Source organism: Peromyscus leucopus, chromosome 7 (genome assembly GCF_004664715.2).
Source record: "Peromyscus leucopus breed LL Stock chromosome 7, UCI_PerLeu_2.1, whole genome shotgun sequence".
In the NCBI taxonomy this organism is placed as follows: domain Eukaryota; kingdom Metazoa; phylum Chordata; class Mammalia; order Rodentia; family Cricetidae; genus Peromyscus; species Peromyscus leucopus.
The window spans coordinates 44,648,981-44,675,746 of record NC_051069.1 but is presented as its reverse complement, the minus strand read 5'-3'; the positions used below and the strand labels follow the sequence as shown (position 1 = coordinate 44,675,746).

Below are 26,766 nucleotides of genomic sequence, written 5' to 3'. Positions count from 1 at the left end.
CAAGTCTCGTGTAATGTCTGTCATTGTTTGGCATAGATGATAAAGATATATTGAAGCCCTGCTTCCTGCCACCTCGGAGGATAACTGGTATCCAAGAGGCACAGCACAGCACAGCACAGTACACATTTGTAGACTGATGGCGGAAACAGCTTGATCGTTGAGATCCAAGAATTCATAGGAGGGAAAATACCTACCTTACTTCGTTGACTCAAGGCTGGGTTGCTGGTTGCTCCAGTGGGTAAAGAGAAGGTTCTCTGTGGCAGTTTGGTCTCAGAGCCATACACACAGGTGCTCCCTTGGTTTCAGTGGTAACTTGGACTTCAGCCCTGGGAGATGCATGGAGTGTGTGAGGATCTGACCCACCTTTTCACGCCTCTCCTTCTGTGTGTCTGTCTCCTTCTCTGTAGACGGTTCTGCCTCCCAGGCTCAGCAGCTTCCCAACTCTCAGGTTCTGTGGCCCGACGAAGCTGTCTGCCTCCGAAAGAAGAAGAGACACTCTCGTCCTGACCCCTTTGCTCGGCTTTCGGACTTGTACCACCGTCAGCTTCCAGAAGACCAGACGGCGATCCTCAACAGCGTGGATCATGATGACCCAGGCCACGCTACTCTGCTATGACTTGACGTCTCTCTAAGTGTCCCCAGGGAGGGGTGCTAGGCTAAGGGGGCAGAGAGGGACCACTGTACAGGGCCTTGTCCTCCTTTGCCCATCATGGGATGGCTCAGGCCCTTGTCCTATGTGTGTTCCTTCCTGCCAGTGGGCCTCTCCCTCACGATCTCGCTGGCTAGCCTTGCCCACAGGACAGAGGACTGGGGGAAGAGCTTTTTACCTGTGGGTCAGTTGGGAGTGTGTGAGGACAGGCAACATCTATCTCAACACTGCCTCTCCCACTTTACTAGATTCTTCTCACCTCTTCAAATGTCTTAGGACGTGAAGAAGAGAAAAATCAATGGCTTTTCCTACTCTGCGTTTGTTTCAGTTTTCCAAGTCCTGGGAGGGGGTTAGAATTACATCCTGTCCTCCAAACTCCACATATATATAGATATAGATACAAATACACTTGTGTGTAGTTGGTGGGTTTCTCTATGTGTATATATATGTACATTGAAGCAAAGTACTGTTTCTCCCTGTGCTTGGTGAAGGACTGAGGAAGGTACTGATCAGCTGGGCTTGGTGAGCAGGGCGGGCTGTGGGCTGGTGGGTGCCCTCATGTCTGTCTTGGGAGGAGATCATTCCAGCTGAAGCAGGATTCATGCCTCTCAGCTGACTCCACCATTGTTCTGACCTTTACCATCTAGAGCAGAAATGGGGCCTTGCCGTGATTCCTAGCTCCCTGCTTGCAGGGGTTAGCACCAAGTTACCCCTGAACTAAATCCAAGCCTTTATTGCCTGCTTGCTGGGTCAGGCTCAAGGCCAGACGGGCATCTTCCTTTCTTCTGCAGTTTGGCACTCACCATACAAGTGGTGATGGTTTAGCCGCGGGGCTGACAGGCAGGCCTGGTGTACAGCCCCGTTCATGTGGTCATGCGTCGGTCTCTTCTGGTCCAGCCAGGGCTAGGAGCCCTGCAGCCAAAGGCCCTCCTGTTCAGTAGCCACCTGTGCTGAGCAGCAAGCTGCCACAGCCCTATTTATATCCAGCTTGGCTCTGAACTCAGAGCACTGCTCCCCCGCGGCCCATTGGCTCCTCCTTTCCTTTTGTGTCTGCTAATTCTCCAGATTGATTAATTGCCGTTTGTGGGGGCTGCCTGCGGCTCCTTGGCATACCCGCCGTGCGCCGCCTGCCCACTCTGCTTTGCTCCGGGGTCCTTCTCCACCCCCTGGATCCAATCTCCAGTGCATGGATGAAGAAGTGAGGGTACCTCAGATCGCTGAGTTCCGGGCTGCTCTTTGCTCACTGCTCCTGTGTGGCGCTGGCTGAGGCACAGGAATGATGTTGGGAGGAGCGGTGGGCAGGCACCAGGGCCCTAATCCTTTCTCTGTACAGATCCCTGGTTCAAACTGTTAGTACTTGGAAGTTTTCCTGATGCCATTTGTCAATTCAGACACTTCTCTCTCTCCTTAAAATGTTATGGCGTTGCTCAAGAGTAGAAAAGGCGGAGAGTGGGCCCGCCCTCTCCTTCCCTCCTGCTTTGCCTAAAGAAGTGGTAACTGTCAGCTTCCTGGAAGTATTCCTTCTTGGTGCTGCTGTATCTGTCTCTCCCCAGTGACCTCCTCGGGCATTAGCCATGTCTACTGGAAGGCTTCTGCTGGTCCCACAGAAGCTGCCAGTCACTTGGCCTAGTGACTTTGATGAGGTCCCAGGGGCTAGGAAACTGACCTTTCTTAGCGCTTCCATCTTGGGGGATCAACTGCATCCCTGCAGCCAGGCCTTGGTGCTTCCTTCTCTCTCCCAGTGAGCTAGAGACGGACTCCATACTTGAGGCTTCACCACACAAGCCACACTAGTGCAGCATTCTTCCAGACATATGGGGAAAAGAGGTGCTGAGGGCAGAGTTTCTTTTGCTCTGAGATTAGGCCATGTACCTCAGACCGTCCAACTGATGTGATTCTCAGAGGTGTTGGAGAGCACTTGACCTCTAGACCTCAACTCCATCAAAATAGAAGAGTTGAGTTGGAAGACTCACGTCCTTGTTCAGAAGTGGGCCACTGCTTCTGCCACTGTGCCACAACGGGCTGCTCACTCAAGTATCTCCTGGGGCTGTTGGGAACAAATCTACTTGAAATACTGGAGTAGTATTTGGAGGCTCACAGTGGCCTAGTCTGTGGTCTTTGCCTGTTCTCTCACAGCATGTGTTTCCTGAACCATGGAGTATAAAAGTAGGTTGTTGGGGCTGGTAGACTTTGTACTGAATTTGACTAAGTATTCAGAGGGCCCTCCTGGGAATTCTGGCCCTGATACTGTCTGGGCCTTGAGGTTAGAATGGAGGGGAAGTTGAGGTGGAAGACTACTTCTTTTGGATGTTGTAGGGTCAAGAGCCAAACCTTGTGTGCTGAGATGCCGCAGTCCATGGCTAGGCTTGCAGGCTGGGCTTGCAGGCTGGGCAAACAAAGGTGCTGACTTCTTCCTCTTCTTGCCTCTGGCAGTGCCCCTTACCTCTGCCTAGCTGACCAAATGGTAGAAACTGCTTGTGACGGGCCGCTGGGTAGCAGCTGTGCTATTTGTCCCCTGGACCAGAAGGGGCACAAAATCTATCCATTCCAGAGTGGCCTCTGATACATTCTTCTTGTGACTTTTCCTGGAGGCCAGCAGCATTCCTGCACTCTGGGAAACTGTTTCAGCCCGCCCTTTGGTGGCTGCAGAGCAAATTGGCAGGCTACAGTCCCCATGGTCGATGTGATTATCGGGGTGTCATAGGCACACACTCTCAAGTGCTGGATCTGGGCACATGTTTGACAGTCCGGTTAGAGGTGTGTGATGTTGGGGGGTATCCACTTCTAGGGACCAATGACCTTTATACTCTGCCTTTGAACTTGGTAGTGACCACTATGAGCTTCCTGGGGCTTTCACCCTCCTTGCTGTGGGAGATCATGTCTTCCAAAACCTCCCTTTGCATCTGGTAGCCGTGCAGAAGTAACCCAGTTCAAAATCTATTCCTGTACTCAATATTTTTCCTATCTTTTCCTTCTGCACCTTGACTGGAAATGCTATCTCAGTGTTTAAACCACAATCCAGAAAGAGAGTAAACTGGTTCTCTAAGGGGCCAGAAAGACTGCAATTTGGGGGAGAGAAGATGAAAACTAACAAGTGAACTTCTTTATTTGGTGGCTGACCATACAGAGCTTCGCTTCAAGACTCTGGGTGGAATTCTGTGCATCCATGGTCACTGGTGGCTGTTGGTCCAGCATGTGATGCTGGTCCCTCCCTAATGGCCAGCCTATCTTCTCCCCAGTTTTCTTAGAGGGACTAGGATAGGAGAGAAGAGGTCCTTAGAGATCCTTTCTCAGTGGAAAGGGTGTTGGATCACACAGCATGAGCAGGAGCTGTACTCCATCTCCACGGGCTTGGGTTATGCATTTGGGGGAGATTTCAGCAGGGTGGAGTAGAATAGTTACTTATTGACATTTTTTTTCCAGTGTGTTCTTTCTTGGTTTCTGCACAGTGATCTAAACTATGTGAGGTTGAACAGATTTTAATTGTTCATTCTTCTGCGCTTTTTATACAGAGAGAACTGGGTAAGGTTGAGATGTGGGATTCCTTTCTTTTCCCCTCCTGGTGAGATTAGTACATGCTAGTTTCAGGGGAGGCATCCCAGAATGTTAGAGCATCTTAGTTGCTCCCTAGGATCTGTATTTGAGGCTGATGTGTGCGTAGCTTGAGCCAGTTCTGATCTTGATAGCAAAATCCTTTAGAGGGCTTGGGGTGGGCTGGGAGAATTGTAGGTAAGGACATTTTATTAGTATGTAGAGAACTCTAGGAATTGAAAAGCTAATGGCTTGGACTTGCTTTGCTTGCATGTAAAAGTGCTTTGGGGGGCACTGCAGGACATGGGGGTAGGAGGATAGAGTCAAGGGCAGAGATGGGGGGTATAGGGAGGTACCATTAATGTTTTCTCTGGGATCCTGAGTATTTCCGCTAGTGCTCACTGTCTTGGCCCTACCCTCTCTGCAGTCTCCAAGACAATGGAGGCTCCGAGTCTTGTGGATTACTTCTGTCTCTTTGGGAAGGGCCTTGGGAAGAGCCTAAGTAGCTATTCTGCATTGGATACAATAGTTGATAGGGCAGGTGTGATTCAGGAAGAGAAGTTAGAGGGTTGGACCATGGAGAGAAGGCTTGATTGTGATCAGGTATGTGAGGCTGAGAGGGAGAGAGTATTAAATCCATTGTAGAGAGTACAGGAATCCTGGGATGACGAGGTTAAAGCCCAAATAATGTGCCAAGCTTCCAGTTCTCTTTATGGCCACTCTGCTAGCCCAGATGACAGTGTAGATGGCTGGGGGCGGGTCCTCACAAGGAAATGAGTTACTGCCAGGGAGGGTCATGAGGAGCAGGTACCCCTGATGTGAGGAAGGATGTAGCCACGGAGACCAGGTTGTGGGCAGGGCCTGGTAAGCAGGCCCAGACTGGATCTTGGAAGAACTCTTGCTTAAGGCAGGGCTTTTCTGCTTGTAGAACTGGCTTCTAATGCTGAGTGCAGAATAGAGACTTCCTCAGTTTTTTTTTTTTTTTTTTTTTGTTTGTGGAGCTTCTCTGGTGAACACTGGGAGACTGGCGTTCACATGCCACCGGTAACTGCTTTCCAGTGGGGAGGGAAGGCTGGGTTTAGGAGCTTGGTGCCCATTCTCCTGGCAGCTGTGTCACACTGTGCTTCTTCTCGTCTGTGTCTGAAAATGCCCATTGGACACTGGTGCTGATGGTGGACAGGAGGCGGGGCCTCCGGACCTGTCAGTCTTTCTTGAGCGGTAGAGAATTTCTTCATCCTGGAGGCTACACAGTGGCCTGGTGTCTAGAGGTTTTGCCTTCCATTTCTCTTCCTTTGATAGGTTACATTTACTGCACTGTAGCTAAGAGAGTGAAGTAATTTCCTCTGAAATCAGAGACCATCTATTCTCTACTCCTTAATGTATCCAACTTCCTCTTGGATCAAGAGGAATAACAGAAAATTTCTTTAAGAGAAGTCGATAAACGAGAATCAAAGCTCTGGTTGGACTCTAGTAACTCTTATCAACTCATTCAACTTGGTATTTGCATGGAGCTGGCTTGTAACTATTTTACCTTTTGATGCTGAATCAGCATGAGTCCAGAGCCTTATATCTGGGCCCCTGTCTATATTTCCAAATAAGCCTTTCAGGAACAAATACACTGTCTACACCAGATGTTTGGTGTCTTGGATTGCCAAGAGGGTAGAATTCTTTTTCATGACCTCATTTAAAATAATAAGAAGAATAAAAAATCCCTAATCAATTGAGTCTGATCCAAAGACACTCCCAGATCATAGGGATTTCTGTGTAGATTAAAAAATAAATGTATTAGTGCAAACCTTTTTAGTGGCTGGCCGTGCCTTAGGAGGGGAGAGTTGGGGTGTCCTAACTGCTAAGTAGTTGGGTAGATCAGCAGCCAGCCATTGAATCACTTGGACATTCTCTTCTGCAGTGGGCTGGTTGCAGCAGTTAGGGATTCTGAAGAGCACTGATGAACAGTGATCAGCTTTGGACCCCTGGTTAGGGAATTCAACCAAAGCATCACAAGAAACTCAGCTCGCAGCCAGGGCCATGACTGTACCTTTCCCACCCACCTTATCTAGATGGCAAGTGATTGACAGGGCTTGTTCTTCTGAGTCCCAAGGAAATGGATCCCACCAATCCCATCTCCCACTGGTGTTGGATTTCCTGGATCTGTTTCAGGAAGGAGAGCAAGCTCTCCCTCCACCCACATTCTACCCTTCCAGCTCTGTTTCCTCCTTCTCTCCACCTCTGGCTTGTGCATGGTCTGCAATAGGGAGGTGGTTGGGTCGGGGAGAGAATTGGGGAGGGTGTAGGGGTTGGACTGGGGAAGGGAATTTGCATTTTCAACCTTAAAAATACTGTAAGCATGTTTTGGGGTGACCCGGGATTTTCACATAAACTATGGTTAGGGAAAATGCCTGATGCTCCTCCTATGGGAGGTGGGGACTTAGGGGGCATTTGGCGTCTTTTTGGCTTAGGGATCTATTTTATTTGGTAGAGGAGAATAAACCTCCTCACAATCACCCTGCAAACCTTAGAAGGGAAACTCATTCTGTCCCTGAGTATATTGCCTACTGAGAACAATTTAACAGTCTGTCACAGGTTGACCTTGCCCTGGCTGGGTTGGAGAAATGGAATGATCACACGTGTTTCTCTGTAGGCGTCAGGTTATCTGCCTGGTCATGAACCCCTGGCCAACTGTTTATTCCAGTGTTCAGAAGTAAGTGTGTTAGATGGGTGTGAGTATCTGGGATGGATGTGGTATATGCAAGGTATTTGTGTGTGCAGTATGTGTGTGCAGTATGGTGTGTGTGTGTGTGTGGTGTGTGTGTGTTGTATGGGTATGGTTTGTATGTGTATTTGATATGAGTGTGGGTATGAGGGAACTGTAGAGACACCGCTTTGCCTGGGTAGCATCAGGTCTAGTTATGGCTGATTCTTTCTTTGCTAGACAAATTTCTGTTTTGGTAGGAGGGTCATACTCGTAATATACCATCTTGAGTGTATTTTTTATGGAGATTGTATATAAAATTATATAAATATATATAACTTGTTCTATTTTAAGGTGAGATGAGACTTATTGGGGGGAGGGGGAGAATCAGATGCAATAGTGCTGACTAACAGTGGGAGCTTCAGGTAAGTTGTCCACACGGGGAGTGGGAGGAGGGGGTGGGGAAGCAATGTTAGCCAGGCAGGAGTGGAGGCTCGTGCCCTCGGCACTCATATATAAATATAAAGAAAACCTATATAAAGCTCTCTATCTAGCATATCTATATATCTCTATATCTATATGAAGTCATAGTTTGCTTTATTTTTGTACCTGTGCTTAGAGACACTTTGAGCAGTATCACCTCCCCCAGGTGGTCCGGGGTGCTAGCTCATGCCTTGACGCCACCTACTTTCCATCCTTCCTGAGACATGCTGTCTGTTTGGAGCTTCTCGAGTCTTTCCAATAGAAATGTGTATATATGAAAAAACTCAAGTCATCTGCAGGAAGGGCAAGAGCGCTGAAGGCAGGGAGGTCCTGCTATGTCTCTGTCTGGAGGGTTCCCTAACTCATACTATTTGGTAGAGGTGCTCAGTATAGAAAGGATGATGGAGAGCTAAGCATGAATCCATGCCCCTATGGCTAAGGGTTGGTACTCAGTTCCTTGGAAAAAATCTAGCTCAGCATCTTGGACAGAGGGAGGTCAGGTTGTCTGGGTCTTACAGCAATACCTGTTCTGGTTTGTAACGCCTGGGCTCAAGTAGTCCCCTGTAGAAGGTGGAGAGATTTTTGAGGCTGACTGCGTGGGCTCAGTTTTGGAGAAGATACACCCCGGTAATTATTGCTGCAGATTCTTGGAACCAGTGTGAATGTGATATCTAGTATAAATATAGCATCTGTGCTTTTTCACTTATTTTTAATTGGAAAATAAATTGTTATCGGAAATGGGGTGGGTGGTCTAGTCCTGGAACACTGAATGGAAGAGCAGGAATGAGAGACCGATGCTGGGCAGGACTTGAAGGATGAATCCCACTGCTTTCTTCCTCCTACTCAGCCCAGGACTCTGGAACTAAGTAATGTATTGGAAGAATGTGGTGTGGATGGGAGGAGTTCCTTTGTGTTTGGCCAGGAAGTTGTGTACTCTGAGGAATACCTCTCTGAGAATTCGAGACCTCACATATGCTGTAAGGGCCACACTTTGCAGCCTTAGCTGGCATCTTCTGGTGCTAGCTCTTTCTTCTCATGTGCCAAGTGATCAGAGTGATATGCTTGAAACAGCTGCAGAAGCTAGGAGAGACTCAAGGCTGTAGTCCAGGCTTCCTGCTTCTCACTCAAGAAGAAGCTGAAGAACCCCTCTTCCCAAGCAGAACACAATGCTAGTCAAGAGCTCCTACCCCAGATGCCTCAACCATGGGATGGGCTTTTTGGGGACTAGGGGTGATAGGCAGAGTAGGGTGGAGTGGAACTTGAGTCGAGTTCCTGAGCTTTATGGAGACCTTGTGATTCCCTTCATGATCTGCTCAAAATGCTCGAATTTTTCCAAGGATATTGTGGGAAAATGGGCTCTGTCCATGTAGTACTGGATGGACTCCAGCACTGGGTCTAACTGGAAGTGTTAGGTGCAGGCCCTACCTGCAGCCTCCTCAGGAGACCAAAGGAGGATAAGGCTAGGTGTTTTTTTGTAAATTTTCTGAGAGATTGAACAAGAGGAAGAACAGCAAATTCTTTGTCCCTTCCTAGCTTGTGTCCCCTCCTTACTTACCGAAGAGGGGTTTCCATTACAATTTTTTTGGTTCTCTTTGTATGTAGACTCTGTCTCACTTCTGGTCCTAGAGACCAGCAGAGTTCATCATTTTAGCATCTTAGGGCTCATACTCCATGAAGCCCAGGTTTGCTCTGACTCTACTCTTTCCACATTGAGCCAAAGGCTTGGTCCTTAGAAACCTCAGCAGCACTGAGATACATGAAATCGCCATGCTATTTCATGATGTCTAACTGGACCCTTCTGTGGAAATGGGAAGATGGACATGTCCCTTACCCTGAAGTTTTAGGGTTTGGGCAATATGTTACCTTTGCCCTTTCTATGACCTCAGGAAGATGGTATAAGGTGAGCACTAGAGGAGAAAGGTCTGGTGGCCCAACATCAGTCACCTAATCTGCAAAAGAGCCAGCTTTCCACAAGGGAACACAGAGCAAAGAAGGTCAGGGTCTGATTATATATGGAAAAGGCCAGTTGTCTTATCTTTGAATCTCTCTGTTAATGGGAGGGGCGCTTTGATAAAGCTGCTGCCAGGACCCTGAACTGTTTTGTATACTTGTGATTCATCTTGGTCCCTAGGTCATGGGAAGGTTTTTGAACTGTGAAGTTCTTCCCTATTGGTAGGAGACAGGGGGAGTCTAAAGAGATTGAGTTTGGTTATCTCTGCTCTTTGGAATGAGTGTGGAAACCGATCTGGGATTTGCTCTCCCAAGGGTTGCTCTAGCTCTGTCCTTTCTCTACTGTCCTCAACCAGGAGCCCGGGGGAAAGGAGCACACCCACCACTCCTCAGTTTTTGCCTGGGCCTCACCTTGTGTAAGGTACTCATGTGGAACCATTTTGGGCAATATAAAAGCATGAGGTGGGGGGCAGGACACAGCACCCCTCCTGTGGGTGAGGGCGAGGGGTGGATTGTGATGTTGGAGTAGGAGTTTCTGTCCTGTTGTTGAGGAAGTGACGAGTGCCACCTTCAAGGACTGAAAGGAGTTGCTCTGTGGAACGATCTTGATGTCGGAATTTGAGGCTGAGGTGTCACACAGGGTAGACCAATGCTCTGTTCACGGCGTCCTGTTTATCACTCTCAGAAAGTCTTAAAGCTCCATTCAAATTTAACTTCTTAACTGACATTTGTGGGGCCGGAGAATGAGGGCAGGGGTGGGGCATGCTTTCCCAAGTTCCCTGTCCTTGTGTGATCCCCGACTGAGCAGATGCTGGCCTGTTTTGGTCAGCCACTCTGGGGCTCCCTTTATCACCGCCTGTTTCTCTTTCACGAGGAGGGACTATATCATCGTGGACATATTTCTTCCCTCACTCACCTAAAGGCAATTTTTGTATGAATTCCTTTCCTCCCGTTACTTCCCCCCCCCCCCCATAGTCTGTAGACACAGAAATGGGGAGGTGAAGGATCCTGGAGCTCCCTGCCAGGGTCCCTCACAGGCTGCGCACCTCTTGCACCTGGCAACCTCTTGGCTGTTAGTTTTAACATATCTGGACATGACTACCAGTTTTGTCATGAGATTCCTTGCTCTCATTTCAAACCTTTACTCTTCCTTTGACTTCCTTTGGGGCTCTTCCCGACTCATGCCCGGTCTTCCTATGGAGACCATTCAGACCTCATTTCCATCTCTTGAATGTTGAGTATTATTACATCACTGCGCTAGGGTGCTTCATGGTGCTGCTCTGGAAGAGGCCAGCGGGACGAAATCAGCCACCTTCGTTCCTCTGCTTCCCTAGATCTTGCTGTATTTTGTCTCTATTAGATGTTTTCCCTAGGGGATTGGGGTGGGAGATTTAGGGGTAGCTTTTGTGCGCTCTCTCTCTCTCTCTCTCTCTCTCTCTTTCCCTCCTCCCTCCTCCTCCTCCTCCTCTCCTTCTTTCCTCTTCCTCTCTGTATGTATGTATGGATTGATTAAAGTCAGTTATCATGGGCAGCTGACTTTGGTTCCAAATTACAGTTCAACCACACATTGTACAGCTGCACACAGAACACCTTTGAGTGTGAATTTGGATGGCAACTAGAGGCATACTTTTTGAACTTCAGGTATGTAACTGAAAAGTAAATAAAAACACTATTTTTTCAGTAAGCTTTTTTTTTTTCTTCTAAAAGATAACTTAAAAATCAAACTATACGAACATTGAATTGGTGCTGTACCAAAGCCTTATGACGTATTCTACACTCTGTGTCTTCTGTCTCTGGGGAGTCCCCTGCTTTACCACTCTTCTCAAAAGCCTGGGCATGCCAGTGTGTGTCAAGCCTGGGGCTGCGTGTGGCCTGGAGACCTGTGGGTCGAGGGGACTCTTGGGAGCAGAAGATGATGGTGGAAGTGGGGTACCCATCTTTTGCCTGAGCCGATACTGAAGGGGAACCAGGTGTTGGTGTGTGTGGCATGCATGTGTGTGTGCGTGCATGCATGTGTACATGAGCTCACCAGTGCATAGTGCCAAAGTGAATGCACTACCTGGGGATTGAAAGAGAGACCCAGGTAGGCCTGGGTGTGGGGTGGCCATGGGAGTGAGGGGCATGCTCCTTCCTGTTTCCCATTTCCCCTTTCTTCTAGGTTAGTAGTTGAGGTGTATCAGAAACAGCTACCCTCTCAAACAGGTGCTTTCCCCCTCAAAATCTCCAAATTATCTGTGAAGGGCCTGTCCATGGGGCAGGTACCTCAGCTACCAAATCCTCACCGCCTAAGGCTGGGAGGAAGCTCTTTCTTCTCTAGCCCTTGCCTAGTTTCTTGGGGACAAAGTTTCCTCCAGGGATCTCCGCATCTCCGGTTCCTCGGCCTGGATGGGCTCCCTAGCCCATTGAGAAGGCCTCACTGTGGGTGACCCATAGCTGTACCTGCTCCGTGGTCCCAATCAGTAATGCCTGCCCTGGCTGCTGAGGACAGTGATTCCACTGGCCTCAGACTTGTCAGTGTAAAAGCTGAGCACCCACCCAAGATTCACCCGGAAGGAGATGTGCAGTCTGCCTTGGCCTGGACTGTTCTTCCAGGCTTGCTTCACCTGCTGGCTCTTTCAGGCTTGCTGAAACTAACCAACTCATCACCCATAACACTGCATGCTCATTTCTGCAAACAGACAACAGTACATAAGCAAACACGGCAACCGTGAGAGAAAGAAGGCACATCTAGTAGCCAGATGTGTAGCCAGTGAAGGCACCCTTGGGGACATTGCAAGCGAAGCTGATTATAAAACGTTTAGTATTTAATTGCTCCTCATGTAACATTACTCTGCTTCAGAAATGTTTTGTATTTTGATATAAATAAAAATTTGCTTAAAAAGTTTGCTTTCTATTTTTTTTCTAATTATCTAGAGTATTTGCTAATGGTATCATAGTTTTCATACTGGCCCCAGATCTCCCGCATCAGCTCATTTTAGCTCACGGCTCAACGTGATTCTGAACTAGTTGTTCTTCATTTACTGGTTAGGTGTGTTCTGAGGGGTTGTTCTGCATGAGTCCCTGTAGTCTGCACCTGGGATCCACCAGGGGTAAAAATAGATACGCCTCCTTATCCACTAGGAACTTCCGTTGTAGTGGTGCCCGGGCAGTCAGCAATGATTGCGGTAAGAACTGCATGGGATGTTATAAAGTGGTTGGTGACTGGAAAAAATGGGGTAAACATGAGCGGGAAAAGTGGGGAAAGGTACAACTCAAGTGTAGAAGGAAAGAGGCAATTGCGGGCTGAAAAGATATTCAGAGGCTTCCCAAGGAAGATGACATTTGAGAAAGAGCGAGAAAGGAGCTTTGTCTCTACCAAAGGCCCGTGCAGTCTTTTACTTCTGCCTGGCATTGTGTGTGCCAAGGGTCACTTTCTAGTTTGACTCCACCTTTGTGAGTCTACAGACCTAACCAGCTGAGTCTCAACCCGTTGTGATAGTCTCACTGATGAGTGTCAAGGGCTCAGGGACTGACTTCCCTTCCACAGGAAGGGATCAGCAGGTCTGCACTCTTACACTCAGCGCCAGGGTTATTTGGTGGGTGTGGCTGCCACCACTGGCACAGGTTTCTTCTCTGACCACACTGCCCTCAGTCCTTGACATCCCTTCTTCTCTGTTGTTAGGCAACTGCCTTCCTTATCTTGTCAACTCTATGCATAGGAAGTTTTGTTTTTGTCTTTTCTTGAGACAGACACTTGCTCTGTAGCCTAGGTTGGTCTTGAACTCACTATTTTTCTGCCTTCTAAACTTTATTTGGGACTTGGTAGAGGACAAACACCAAACATGGGCTTTAAAAAATATAAGCCTATGGTTCTGGGTGAAGAAAACAACTAACTAACTATGCCAGTCACCATTCCAGCACAGTGACAAAACACCCAAGAAGATAAAATTAGAAGTCTATGACTGGGGAAAAGTTCCAGTACTCTCTTAAGTCCTACCACCCAAAGGATCCCTGATCTTCCAATAATATTCAGGCTTCAGACAAAGCTGTTAGCATGTAGCCCATGCTATAAGTCATAGCACCAGTCAACCAATCCCTCACACATACAAATTCAAAAACTTGTGCTATAGTTTAAAAAGTTTACATGTAAGTGATGAGTAGGAATCAACACACATATAGCTGTCCTTTGCCTCAACAATCTGCTGCAATTCTCCTTCCTACTTGGTTTCCATGTCTTCTGCCCTCTCTTTATTTTTGTTGGCAGGGCTTGTGGAAAATGTTTTGATATTTTTATATGCATTGGTTTTAATTTTTAAAAGCAGATACAGTTATTTTCTGCCTTTTAAAAAAAATAAGTGAACATAGCCAAGGACCTTTTCTATGTTCAATAGTGTTTATATAATTTTTTAACCCTTAAAAATTTGTGTATGAATGCTTGCCTACATGTTTTTATATGTACCATGTGCATGCAGGAGTCCACAGAGGTCACGAGATGGTGTCAGATGCATTGGAACTGGAGTTACAGGCAGCTGTGAGCTTTCACGTGGGTGCTGGGGACCAAACCTGGGTCCTCTGTAAGAGCAGCAAGTGCTCTTAATGGCCGAGCCGTCTCTCCTGCTCCTTAACCTATTCCTTTTTAAACATTCCCCTAACTCCATGCTTCACAAAAATATTTCAGATTTCATTTTTGTGCTCACAGTAACCTCATGTGCTAAGGAAAATGTATCTTCCTCATCCCTATGGACCAGTGAAGGATCCACTCAGTGGCTTCTCTTTCCCTTTTCCCTCTTTCTGCCCATCCCTTTACCTCTTCCTTTCCTCCTTGTTCACATCAGCTTTGATGTCTGCAGAACAGAAATGAGATCCTAGCAAGAACCCCCTTCTATGGACATGACACAGTCCAAGGACACCTGCGCTCCCCCCCCAGACTTGGTCACATAGCTCCTGGGAACCCAACAGTAATGAGCAATGTGATACTTCTAATCGTGAAAATTCAGACTAGTTACCACGATAAAGATAGGGCTAGGTGGAGCTCACAGGGCAGCAAACTTCATGAGCTTTACAAATCAAGACCATTTTGTTGTGGGGGTAGATTATCTGCTTAGGAGGCCAGTGAAAAGATCACTAAGACCCTCCTAAGTTAAGAACGTTGCTTTTAAAAGATGATGCTGTAGCGGGGATGAAGAGAGGTCAAGCCAGTGAAGATGTGCTGACAGGGGAGTGTTGCCACACTTGTTGAGAGACTTGCCATCAGAGGTACTGGAAGGAGAATGGGAGAAAAACAAACAAACAAAACAGGTATTATCTGCCAGCCTGGTGGAGGACAAGGGAGGAGAGGAGAGGTGAAAGAGGAAGGTAATCCAGAGTCATGGAGTTTGAAATGATTGCTAGACATCCAGGGGAGATGCCACTGGATATGAGCCTGGAATTCTAGTGGGAGCCTGGAGGTGGTATTAAAAACCTAGAGAATGGATGGAGGAGGAAGGGATGGGGAGCCGTAGAAGGCGGGGGCGGGGGGGGACACGGGAGGAGAGGAGGGAAACTGTGGTTGATATATAAAATAAATTAAAAAATTTAATAAGAAAACAACCTAGGCAGAGAGGCAGGATACAGAAGGGCGGAGGATGGTAAAGCCCTCAGTGAAGGACAGAGAAGTGGCCACCTGGTGTGGGCTGAACAGAGGAGGTAGTTGCCGTTGACAAGAGCCGTCTCAGTGGAATAGTGGGGACAGCCATCCCAGCTGGAGCGGGTTGAGGAGAAAGTTGAGACAACAGCTATGAACTAATCCAGGGCTAGGAGGCAGATGAGAGAACTTGCTGACCAGAGCAGGCATTTCTCAGGACACCGCTTTAGGGTTTAGAGGCACCGTAGGTACAGCAGCCGCCCACCAGACCCTCTTCCTTAGGCGGGCATGCCGGGTCTCCAACTCCTTTGGATCCTGGTGGCTAATGTGTCACAGGTTTCATTGCTGACAGGTCTTGCTCTGTTGACACAAGTCTCCTCAGTTAAGAGGTTATATACTGTGTCCCATTGTGGCTGGGTCAGAGACAAAGGCCACCTCTATCATGATCTTCTGGATCAGGCCAAGGCTGAAATTTATCTGAAATGACATTGTGATTCGCTTCTCTATATCCTATCTAGCATTCCTTTATCCATTTAAGTTTCCTTGCAAAGAGCGTTCCTGCAATGTAGCACACCCCCAACTGCCTGACTCAGTCTTTGCATATAAGAAACACATTCTAAGATATTCTGGCCAGACGACCTTAAGGATGGAATTCTGAGGGTGGGTTCCACAGAAGCCAGATGCCAAGAGGACACTGTCACAATGCTACATACAGTTGCAGTGGTCCCTAACATGCCTTAACAATGCAATTGTTGAGACTGTCGCCTCTGTGGAGCTCAGGCAGGGTGCAGGCGAAGGTATGTATTTTAGAGATACTGAGAAAGAGTACTCCTGAGAAGAAGAGCGGGTCAGTTGTGACTGATGGGAGCAGCAGGTAAGTGCTGAGACTGCTGGATCAAGGGACCAGACTGCAGAGCTCCAACGGGGAGATTTTGCACATTTGAGGGCAGGGTTTATCAATCTTGGCTCTGGAAGGCAGTTCTAATGGCTTCTAGAAGGTTCTGTGAAGCTCAATGAGAGGGATGGCCCACCCAAAACAGATGTTAGGACTCCACTGCGTTCTGTGACTAGGGGTTTCGAAAGGCATAGAGAGTAGGCATAATAAAATGGATCTGTTCTAAAATCAGTCCAGAAAACTCAACGGCTTACTAGGTTTTCTAGTTGGGATAGTGGAACATCCATTCACCAAGAAAGAGATGAATTAGGAAGATGACCCCAGCCTGGATGAGAAGCTTAGCAGTGACTATCTTCCAGAGATGGGGGTTGATAGATTAACACGCTGTTTCAAATCTGGATGCCTATTGAACCTTGCAGGAAGGATATCGTTGTCAGTGGTGAAATGAGCAGCATTTCCTCTAAAGTTCAAAGCTAGGAAAAAAAAAGACATCAGCTCCATCATGAAATATTGTACTGAAAATCTAATGAGTATAGTTAATGTTCACAGTTAACATTCACCAAAGGAAGGGTTGAACTTTGGCAAATTAAACAAAACTTTCATTATCTTCAAATAACATGAATATCAACATAAAAAAATCTCCAAGATCTTCTCTAATTAACTTTTTGTTGCTGTGAGAAACACCATGACCAAAAGCAATTTATGGGAGGGAAGGATTGTTTGTGTTACACTTCCAGGTCAAGTCCACCATCAAGGGACATCAAGATAGGAACTGAAGGCAGGCATGTGTACTATCCAAACAGAATCACCTCTGTATTAGTTACTTTTCTGTTGCTGTGATAAAACACCATGATCTGAAGCAAATTATAGCAGGAAGAGTTTGTTAGAGCTTATGGTCCTAGAGGGATAAGAGTCCACCACACAGGGAGGCATTACAAAAAACAGCAGGCAAGGTGGCTGGAACAGGAGCCTGAGAGTTCACATACTGAACAGCAGGTGTGAAGAACAGAGAATGAACTGGAAGAGCATGAGGCTTTAGTGCTCAAAGCCCACCCCTCCCCCCAGTGACATACTCCTTCTGAGAAAGCGATACTTCCTAAACCTCCCCAAATAGTGTCATCAGTTGGGGACCACATGTTTAAATGCCTGAGACTGTGGAAGGGAGGCATTTCTCATTCAAACCACAACAATCTCTGGCCAAGGCACTCACTTCATAGCTAGGAAGTCCAGCAGGAACCATGGAAGAACAATGCTCACTGGCTCACTCATTGACCCATGCTTAGCTAACTTTCTTGTACTTCCCAGGACCACTTGACCAGGAGCAGTGCTGCCCATAGTGGGCTGAGCTCTCCTACATTAATTTGCAATCAAGATAACCTCCCATAGACATACCCACTGGCCAATTTGATCTGAGCAATTCCTCAGTTGAGGTTCTGCTCTCAGATGACTCTAGGCTGGATCAAATGGACAGTTAACACTAATAAGGACAGAATCTATAATGAGCTACTAGAAATAGTAAAAGACCAAAGAAAGTTTGCTGAGCCCAAGACAGGTAGTGTATATATTAGCAACAGACTAGATTGATTTCTTAATTTGTTTTCTGTGTATGTATGTATGTTTGTTTGTACTCATGTGTATACAGGTGTATGTGTGTGAGCAAGCATGTTGAGGTCAGAGGACAACCCTGGTATCACTCCTCAGGGGTTCCCACTAGCCCGAGACTCTCAACGCAGAGTAGCCTGGATGACTAGCAAACCCCAGAGATCAACCTGACTCTATCTCTCCATTGCTTGGATTACAAGCATGTGTCACCATGTCCAGCTTTAAAAATGGTATTTTAAAAGGTAAATTTAGCTGAGAATGGTGGTACATGCCTCAGATTCCATCACTTGGGAGGCTAAGGGCCAGCCTGGGCTACAGAGTAAGATGCTATCTCAAAAACTAACACAACAACAACAACAACACACACACACACACAAGGTAACTTTGTAATAGTGAAGACAACAAACACTGAAAAAATAGATAATTGGTAGAATTTAAGAGAGAAATGTAAGAAAAGACATAAGCTTGCAGGTGTGATCAAAGCTAAGCCAATGGAGCATCCCTGCCTCCCTGTGTTGCTCCTTTGATGAGGATGTGATCCTATTAGGGGTCTATCAGGACCAATAGTCTGCCTTGTACAAGCCTGTGTGTTTAACACCTTGCTCCAGGTAGCAAAACCAAAGTTCTTTCTTTACAAGCTCAGACCTTCCTCCTTCTCCTGCTGTCTCCCTCTGCTCATCTCAACAGCATCAGCTCCCTCCTTATTTTTGGTTAACAGCAATTAATAAACTTAGCTCTGCATTTAGAAGTTTGTCATAGCTCACCTAGCCTTCAGAGTCAGGAGGCTTTTAAATAATGTTGCTGGCTATCTATCATCTATCTATCTATCTATCTATCTATCTATCTATCTATCTATCTATCTATCTATCTATCTATCTCTTGATCTCTCTCTGGCTATCTATTTATATCTATCATGGATCTCTATCTCTCCTCTATTTTATCTATCTATCTATCTATCTATCATCTATCTAATGCATGTGTGTTCCTGAGTGTATATATATGCACCATGTGTACTCAGGAGCCTGTGGAATGCATCAGATCTCCTGGATCTTCAGTTACAGATGGTTGTAAGCTGCCATGTGGGTACTGGGAACTGAACCTGGGTGTTCTGCAAGAGTAACAAGTGTTCCTAAGTGCAGAGCTATTTCTCTAGCCCTGTTTTGTGTTTTTAAAAGATAGGATCTTGCTATGTAGTACAGCCTGTCTTGGAACTCATGATTCCCATGCTACAGTGTTTCTACTACTGAGATACAGGTGTTGGTTATAAGCCCAGCATTGCCTGCCTTCTTAACATGAAGAAACTCAGTGTGGTAGTGTCTGTTTTGCAGAGGGGGATTCAGTTAGCTCACCCTGGGTAAATTATCATCCCTTACATGGTGCTTAATATTGCTTTGTGTTTTTATTTCCCTTTATTTTAAAGTTTCTTGATTTTTCTCTTTGTATATTTTTTCTGGTTTGTGCTGTTTATTTTCAACTGATATTTATCACTTATTTACTTCCTTATTACATTTGGGAGCTTAACTATTATTTTCATTCCAATAATGATTATGTTTCATTTCCCAACACTCAGTCAGTACCATATGTCCTTTGCCACTATTAGATGACAATAGACGCCAGCTCTTCCTCTACCAGGACCCTACTGGCTGACTGCTCCCTCTATCTAAAATTTGATAGGATGCTCTTTTCTCTTTCTTAACCTGAATTATACCTTTGGACATGTTTTTACTTCTCCATCTCAACCCCAGCTTTGGTGACAGTGTAGTGTATTTGTTTTAAGCAATTATTAGAATGAAACCTGTGTATGAGGGCATTTCTTATTTCAAAATTATTTTCTTTTAACCATTTATTTATTTCTTATTTTCTGTTCTTGAGTGTTTTGGCTGTATGTATGTAAGTACACCATGTGTGTGCCTCATGTCTGTGGAGGTGAGAAGGCTTCAGATCTCCTAGAACTAGAGTTACAGGAGGTTGTGAGCTGCCATAGGGTGCTGGGAACTGAACCTGGGTCCTCCTCTGCAAGAGTAGCAAGTACTCTCTCTCTTTTTTCTTTTAAACATAATTCTTTATTGATTCTTTGGGAATTTCATACCATGCACCCCAATACTGCTCACCTCACAATCCCTCTATATTCCTTCTTCACTCCTGCAGCATCTGCTCCCAAAGAAACACTGCAAAAAAAACAATTAAAAACAAAACAAAACAAAACAAACACACACACACACACACACACACACACAACAGCAACAACAAAAACCCACCCTGCTCCCCTGTCTTTCCAACTCCTCTTCATTCATCCTAGTGGCATTGGGAGCTGCAATGTGCCACACAGTATTGGACCCTTTTGTCCAATAAGCCCCACCCACAAAATGTTCATTGCAATGAGTCTTTGGTCTGGTTCAAAGCCTCTGGCACACCATCATCCCTGGACCCTCAGCGAAATTCCTTTTGGACATTCTGCTGTTGCCCTGAGTCACAGAGATCCTGAAGTTATCGTTCTGCAAGACTAGTTCCTTCATGCACTTCTGCAGGTTATAGATGGGGTAGATGTTAGGGTGGGCCAACCCAAGGCCCAGGATGTGACTCTGGGTGGTACCTGAGTTGGTTGGTCAGGGCCACTGGGACTGCCCCCCTCAGGCAAGGTGTGGAGCCAGGTCTCCCGGGCTCAGGCCATAGGAATCAACCTATGGTGTGGGGTGGGGTCATCTCTCCGGAGTGTGGGGGCCAGCTCTCCCATGGGGGTGGGACCAGCTCTCCTTCAGCAAATACTCTTAATTCCCGCATCATCTCTCCACCCACAGGTATTCTTAACTCTTATATTACACATTCTTAGATGCATATTCTCAATAGTAGCTAAATGTATGTAAAATGGTCTTTATGAGTACAAATACACATATATGAGTCTCCACGTATTCATTACTCATGGTTTGCTTTTCCATTCTCATCCATCTTAAAAATCTGTGATTTTGATTTATTTTTTGAGAGTACAGTGCCCTATCCAGTTATTTTCTGAGACATGGACTTTAGTTGTAGCAGCAGGTTTTTGGTCATCTCTCCTGTCACCAGGGGAAAGAAGACCCAGCTCCCTCACTCAGCTCTCCTCTGCTCCTTGGGGTAATGAGAAAGAAAGCAGGCATAGCACTGTGGACTGTAATAGTCTTTCCAGGGGTTCAGTATCTCTACACACCAGAATTTATCCTGGATTCACTGTGTTCCTTGTTTGGCTCCGGGGTTTTCCAAATTCTTTTTACTAATTCAGTATGCTACAGAGAAAGAGCAGATGGAGCCTCAGGCTCAGCCATGAACCAAGAGGTATTTGTTTATGAAAATGTGGAGAAAGAGATGGATGACGGCCAAGATTAGAATATTGGGAGATGCTGGTGTCTAAGGGACAGGCAGAAAAAAAAATGGTATAGGAGAAAGACAAATCAGAAAGATGAGAGAGAATCAGGGAGACCTGGGAGTTATTAGCAGGGTCAAATCTGATGAGAATCCCATAAATGCTATCTGTGTGTCTTTAGCTGGGATGGTACTGATTAAATTTTCATTGAACATGTAGGGAGGTGGTGGTACATGCCTTTAACCTCAGCACTTGGGAGGCAGAGGCAGGTGGATTTCTGTGAGTCTGTGGCCAGCCTGGTCTACAGAGTGAGTACCAGGACAGTCAAAGCTACAAAGAGAAAACCCTGCCTTGAAAAAAAATTCCATTGAACTTTCACGTTTCAATGTCCTTGTGTCTCGTTTGCCAAGTATAAGGGGCAGTTTTTCTCAGGTCCCTCATTCTTGTACTTCTCAGAGTCATTGGAGTGTTTCCCTGAGGGACAGAAGCAATCCTGGAGAGGCTGGTGGTGAGAAGGCAAGCTCAAGAGCCCTATCCAGCTCAAAGGCTATAGTGTATGTCAGGATCCCTCTTGCTCACGCTGTTGCCAGTGAAGTAGCGATCAGTGCAGCCAAATGTGGATGGATGCAAATCCTAGCACTGTTATTCTCAGGCCTCAGAGAACCATATACTGCTTACACAGAGTCCTACTTGCTGTTTGATGGGGTTATGTTTGTTTACTGTCAGGACATTCAATTTCTAGTCCCTCTAAGAGTCATGATTAGGGACTCTCTCCATTTTCCGCATTTTTGCTTCCATGCACCTTATTGGATTTGATTAGATGTCTGAAAGGAATAACATTCAAGTTTGAATACAAATGGATATACTAGAGGGGTGTCAGTGAATGACATCACACTGTGTAACTTGGGGTTTTAATAGGAAACAAACAATCACAAGAAGAGTTATTTGTAAAGAGGCTGTTTTCATAGATGTGGCAGGGTGTAGGAAGACTGTATTGTTAGAGCAAAAACCCAGGGTAATTAGTGCCTAGACGTTGTCATTGTTCTCAATATCTTTTCCTGTTGCTGTGAGAGAATACCCTGACAAAAGCAACTTAATTGAGAAAGAATTTATTATAGCTTATTGTTCAGGGTTACAGCCTACCATTGTAGAGAAATCAACAGTGGCAGAGGCTGAAGACAGCCAGTTGGATTGCATTGAAAGTCAAGAATCAGCAACAAATGCAAATTTGATGTTCAGTTTACTTTCTCCTCTGTATACATCCCAGGATCCCTTTTCCAGGAAATGGTCCCACCCACAGTTAAGATGAGCTTTCTTAACCAGTTAACCTAACAAGATAATTCCTCAAAGGCATCCCCAGAACCTCATTTCCCAAGTGATTCTAATTCTGTCACTGTTAGGGTCCACAAGAAGTCCCATAAAAGACCACCAGATACATATGTAATCAACAAGAGTGATTAATTCTCAAGAGCAAAAATTCCAGCATGCAGAGGTCAAACTATCTGGCAAAGTGGCAAAATGGAGACCCCAAGAGAAGATTGCAGGCTCCTTTTAAGCACAGCTAGGGGAATTTCAGCTATGGTTATGTGTACTTTGAAGTGATGAGTATAGACCCTTATTGGTAAAGGAATCATTTTATGATGGGCTCATAAGATCTGGTTATGTGGTTGCAGTGCCAGGGTCTGTTTGCTGTGGCAGGGGTCTGTTTGACTGAAAATAGCAAGAACAGTTCCTGCTTGTGGCTAGATAGGACCCTGACTGGCTGCCAGAGTGGACATACTTCCTGATTGAAGCCAGACATGAGTCAGCATAGGATGGTGGGGTAATATAGGGCTGAAGTCTTAGCAAACTGACCCATGGAAAAAACAAACAAACAAACAAACAAAAAAATAGCTGGCCCTATTATAAGAGGGGAAAAACTTCAGTCAGGTTGATAACCAATAATAACATTGCACTGTCATAGGCTTGAAGGTTAAAAGGGAAGAAGAACCTACCATAATCGGAAAAGAAAAGTCCCATATTGCAGGGCACGTTGAAGTTAAAGGAGGCATAACATGCATGAGAGCCCCAGTTGACCTCTTAGACATGGAACAAACACTTTGATCTCACTGCCCTTTCCCCTTCCAACCTCGAGCCCAGGGTTTCCGCAGGTGGAAGCCTGCTAAAAGCCACAAGGCTCAGGATTCCAGCGATGTGTCCCATGTAGTGGAAGAAAACAGGGAGAAAACAATGGGAAGTTGGTCTTGGGAGGCAACAAGAAGGTAGCCCGCATAAACATGACCTTTTAACAGAACATCTGTCTTAGCTTTATTCTCCATTAACATACTAGTGACATAAGATTTAAGTGGCATACTGTATGTTGGGTGTTTGTTTAGAACCAATGACAACCTTGTTGAAAATTGATCTGGGTAGAAAAACCAGGAAAGGAAGCCAAATTATTGAGAACCGGGCAAGAGGGCAGATGAAGAAATAGAGATAGTCATGAAACTCTCAAAGAAGTCTAAGATAAAAGAAGGATAATAGGAGGTTGAAGGCTGTGAGGTATTACAAAGGTGCTTTCCATTCTTTACTCTTTCGTGTAGTCAAACCCTTATATAGCTTCCTAGAGCCTTCCTGCTTTGCTAGGGTGGACGAGTGTAGCCAGAAGGTTTCTCCAGTCCTGCCTGGCCCTGCAGTCTTTCAGCCACTTATAAAATAATCACCCAGAGGCTTAATATTAATTACCAGTTGCATGGTCCATGGAAGGCTTCTTGCTAGCTAGCTCTTAAAACTTAATCCATATTTATTAATCTGTAAGTTGCCTCGTAGCTGTGGCATCATCAGTCTGCTGGCATCCTATTGTTCCTTCTGCAGCGGCAGCTGGCATCTCTCTCTCCTCTCCTTTTTTCTTTCATTATCTCTTGGATTTTCCCTTCTGCCTCTAAGCTGCCTTGCCATAGGCCAAAGCAGCTTATTTATTAACCAATGGGAACAACATATATTCACAACATACAGAAAGACATCCCTCAGCACTTCCCCTTTTCTATCTAATCAAAAAGGAAGGTTTTAGCTTTAATATAGTAAAATTATACATAACAAACAGTTATCAAGCAAGAATTACAGTTACAATATCTAGTCTATTTGTATTTGGCAAAATTAAAGAAAATATTTTATCATCTATTCTATATTTGTGAGTCTAAAGTTTCATATCTAATTTATCTTTTATAATAACCAAGAAAAATTATATCTATTTAGTCTTCGATTACATCCAAGACCCCAGAAGGATATAATATTACCTAAGCAAACAGGAGGTGCTTTGTAAGCAACTTCTAAAATTCTGGAAATGTCAGAGACAGCTGGCTGCCTGGACAGTCATCCAAAGTTCTTCAGCAATGTTGGAGTATCCATCTTCAGCCTACAGACCTAGAGTTTTTCAGTTGCTTCTCCCTGTGTCCTGCAGAATGTCTGGCAGTCTCCTCTGTGAAGCAGGAACCTGAAGGATCATCTTGTCTTGTTTTGGTAAAAGTTAGTGGTCATTTTTCCATGGGTCCTGCATGTTCAGTTGATACAACATTTTGTCAAGTAGTCCAGGCAAGAACAGTTTCTTGCTCAAATGGCTAACTTTTGCCATAAGGAAAGCAAACTCCATAGGGAGTTTCTTCAATGCCCATCATCTTCTTTGAAGTAAATCAGTGCTGCTAGGAACAAATGTGTCTCATTGTCCAGAAAGTCTAAATTTTTAAAATGTTTCAAATGCCATATTCTGTAGCTCTTTGAAGTGTTTGAAGATTACCTACCTAACTGAAATATATTTATGTATACCTAGAAAACAAACATGACTATAAGTGTGATTATCATAGATGACTGATTATTAATCTATATTTCTTAATTATACATTACAATTTCAAATGAGCTGTACAAACATAATATCTTAAATAAGAGTAGAAATATACATGTAGTATAACAAAATTAATTTTAAATTTGTATCAATAAACTAAAATCCATAGCAATGTAAAACATTTTGAACAAGATGCTTTTTAAAAGACTCAATAATCTACTTTTTCATCCTATTATATCTACAATATCCCCTTTTCTTCTCTAGAAAGAGATCACATTTATAATAAACCCCCTTTAAATAAAAATAAACATTTATAAACAATATTTTGGGAATTTGGGCATAGGTTCTTCTATTACTTCCTGCTGATTGAGGGTGCTGATGATCTTATGGGGATCCTGAGAAAATTAAGAATTATAATTAAATTTTGACTGTAATAGTCTGTGAGGATGGATCATCTCAGCCAGTTGCTTTGAAGCTGATTTTGGATGTTGGATCATTTGGGCCATGGTGTCATCAGAGACCTTTCAGGGGGTCTTGGCTGATCAAACTATATTAGCCTGAAAGCAATCCACAGGTTCTCATCTTCTGTGGAAACAAAAGCAGAACCTCTTTCCCAAAGCAATGTATCCTTAGACATAAATTTTGAAGTCAAGATACCTTAAAAATTTATATATATTGGTTTAACTCAGTAGCCTTTACAGTCAAATGTCTTTCTGCAGTAAAAAGTCCCAAAGACAATATAATCCAGACTCTCTATGTGATTTCCATTTTTATGTGATGCTGTGGAGTGTCCTGTATGTTATGAATATATGTTGCTATGATTGATTGATAAATAAAACACTGATTGGACAGTAGCCAGGCAGGAAGTATAGGATAGGTGCGACAAACAGAGAAGAGGGGCTGGGAGGTGGAAGCTGGAGGAGACGCCGGCCTGCCATCCAGGGAGCAACATGTAAAGGCAATAGGTAAAGCCACAGAACATGTTGCGACATATAGATTAACAGAAATGGGCTGAGTTAAATGTAAGAGCTAGTAAGTGGTAAGCCTGAGCTAATGGCCAAGCAGTTTAATTAATATAAGTTTCTGAGTGATTATTTTATAAGTGGATGTGGGGGGTCCATGGTGCTGGGCAGGACTGGAGAAAATTCCAACTACAACATGGCTTATTTTTTATGTTATTTTTACTGTCTCTTTAAAGACTTTATTTTTAAAAATTATTTATTTCTTTATATAACTGTCTATCCTTTTCCTCTCTCTTCCAAGCCCATGTATTTTTTTATACATAATGTAAACCATTTAGAGGTTTATTCCATCTGAATCTGTATTTTGTGTATCTATAATCCTTTTCTGATCATTGCACAGTGCAGCATGGCTAAGACTGAAATGGCAGCCCTGGCTGCTGACTCCACCCACTTCAGCTTTTCAACATGGTGTGATAGGAATTCCAGTCAAGCTCCCATGGTCACATATGCCCGGTGAGACACTTAATAATTTCCGGGTCATACATCCTAAGTAATCCATGTCTGCATAGTCCTGTAAATTGTGCACAGCATGACCATGTGATCCATGTGCATTCGAGGGGTATTCCTTAAAAGGCAGATCCCATATAACCTCTCCTTCCTCCTCACGTGTCTTTCCAGCAGGCCTGATCACATCCTGTCCTTTCTTCCTCTTAATAAAACTCTTGATAGTGACTTTTCCTTGCAGGGTAAGAGAGCCGCATAAAAACAACATGGTGGAGGTACCCAGGAGAGTCACGCTTATCCCACCAACTCTGGGGTCCATTTGGCCATCAGGTAGCATGCAACTGGCATATAAATCCTTTTTGTCTGTATGAGTAAAGACCAAATCCACCATGCAGTGTGCTCTGTAGCTTGGAGACACCTCTGTGTACTGAAGCAAGAGTCTGCCATGCTGCACTCAAGCCCAAATGCTGCAGCATCTCATGGCCTGCATGAAACATAAAGTAGGAAGCTGTCTGGGGCTCTGTTTTGGAATCTCTTATTAAGTTCTCTCAGATTTTAAGTGGAAACTTGAGTCAACACTTTGGGTAGTCAAATGTAGTTGAAAGTTTCTTTGTCCTGCCCAGCCCTGTGACCCCCTCAGTCACTTATAAAATAATCATTCAGAGGCTTAATATTAATTACCAATTGCATGGCCTATGGCAGGCTTCTTGCTAGCTAGTTCTTATAACTTAATCCATTTCTA

At 45.0% G+C, this 26,766-nt stretch overlaps 1 protein-coding gene across 1 annotated transcript in view; it reads left to right on the top strand.

Moving 5' to 3' along the window:
* Igsf9b (immunoglobulin superfamily member 9B) overlaps nt 1-12,171 on the top strand; it is a 57,017-nt gene extending 44,846 nt beyond the window's left edge. The window contains 1 exon segment of the mRNA XM_028883051.2: nt 408-12,171. Coding sequence (XP_028738884.1) covers nt 408-616 — 209 coding nt within the window. The 3' untranslated portion in view covers nt 617-12,171.
* Nucleotides 12,172-26,766: the final 14,595 nt, after the last annotated feature.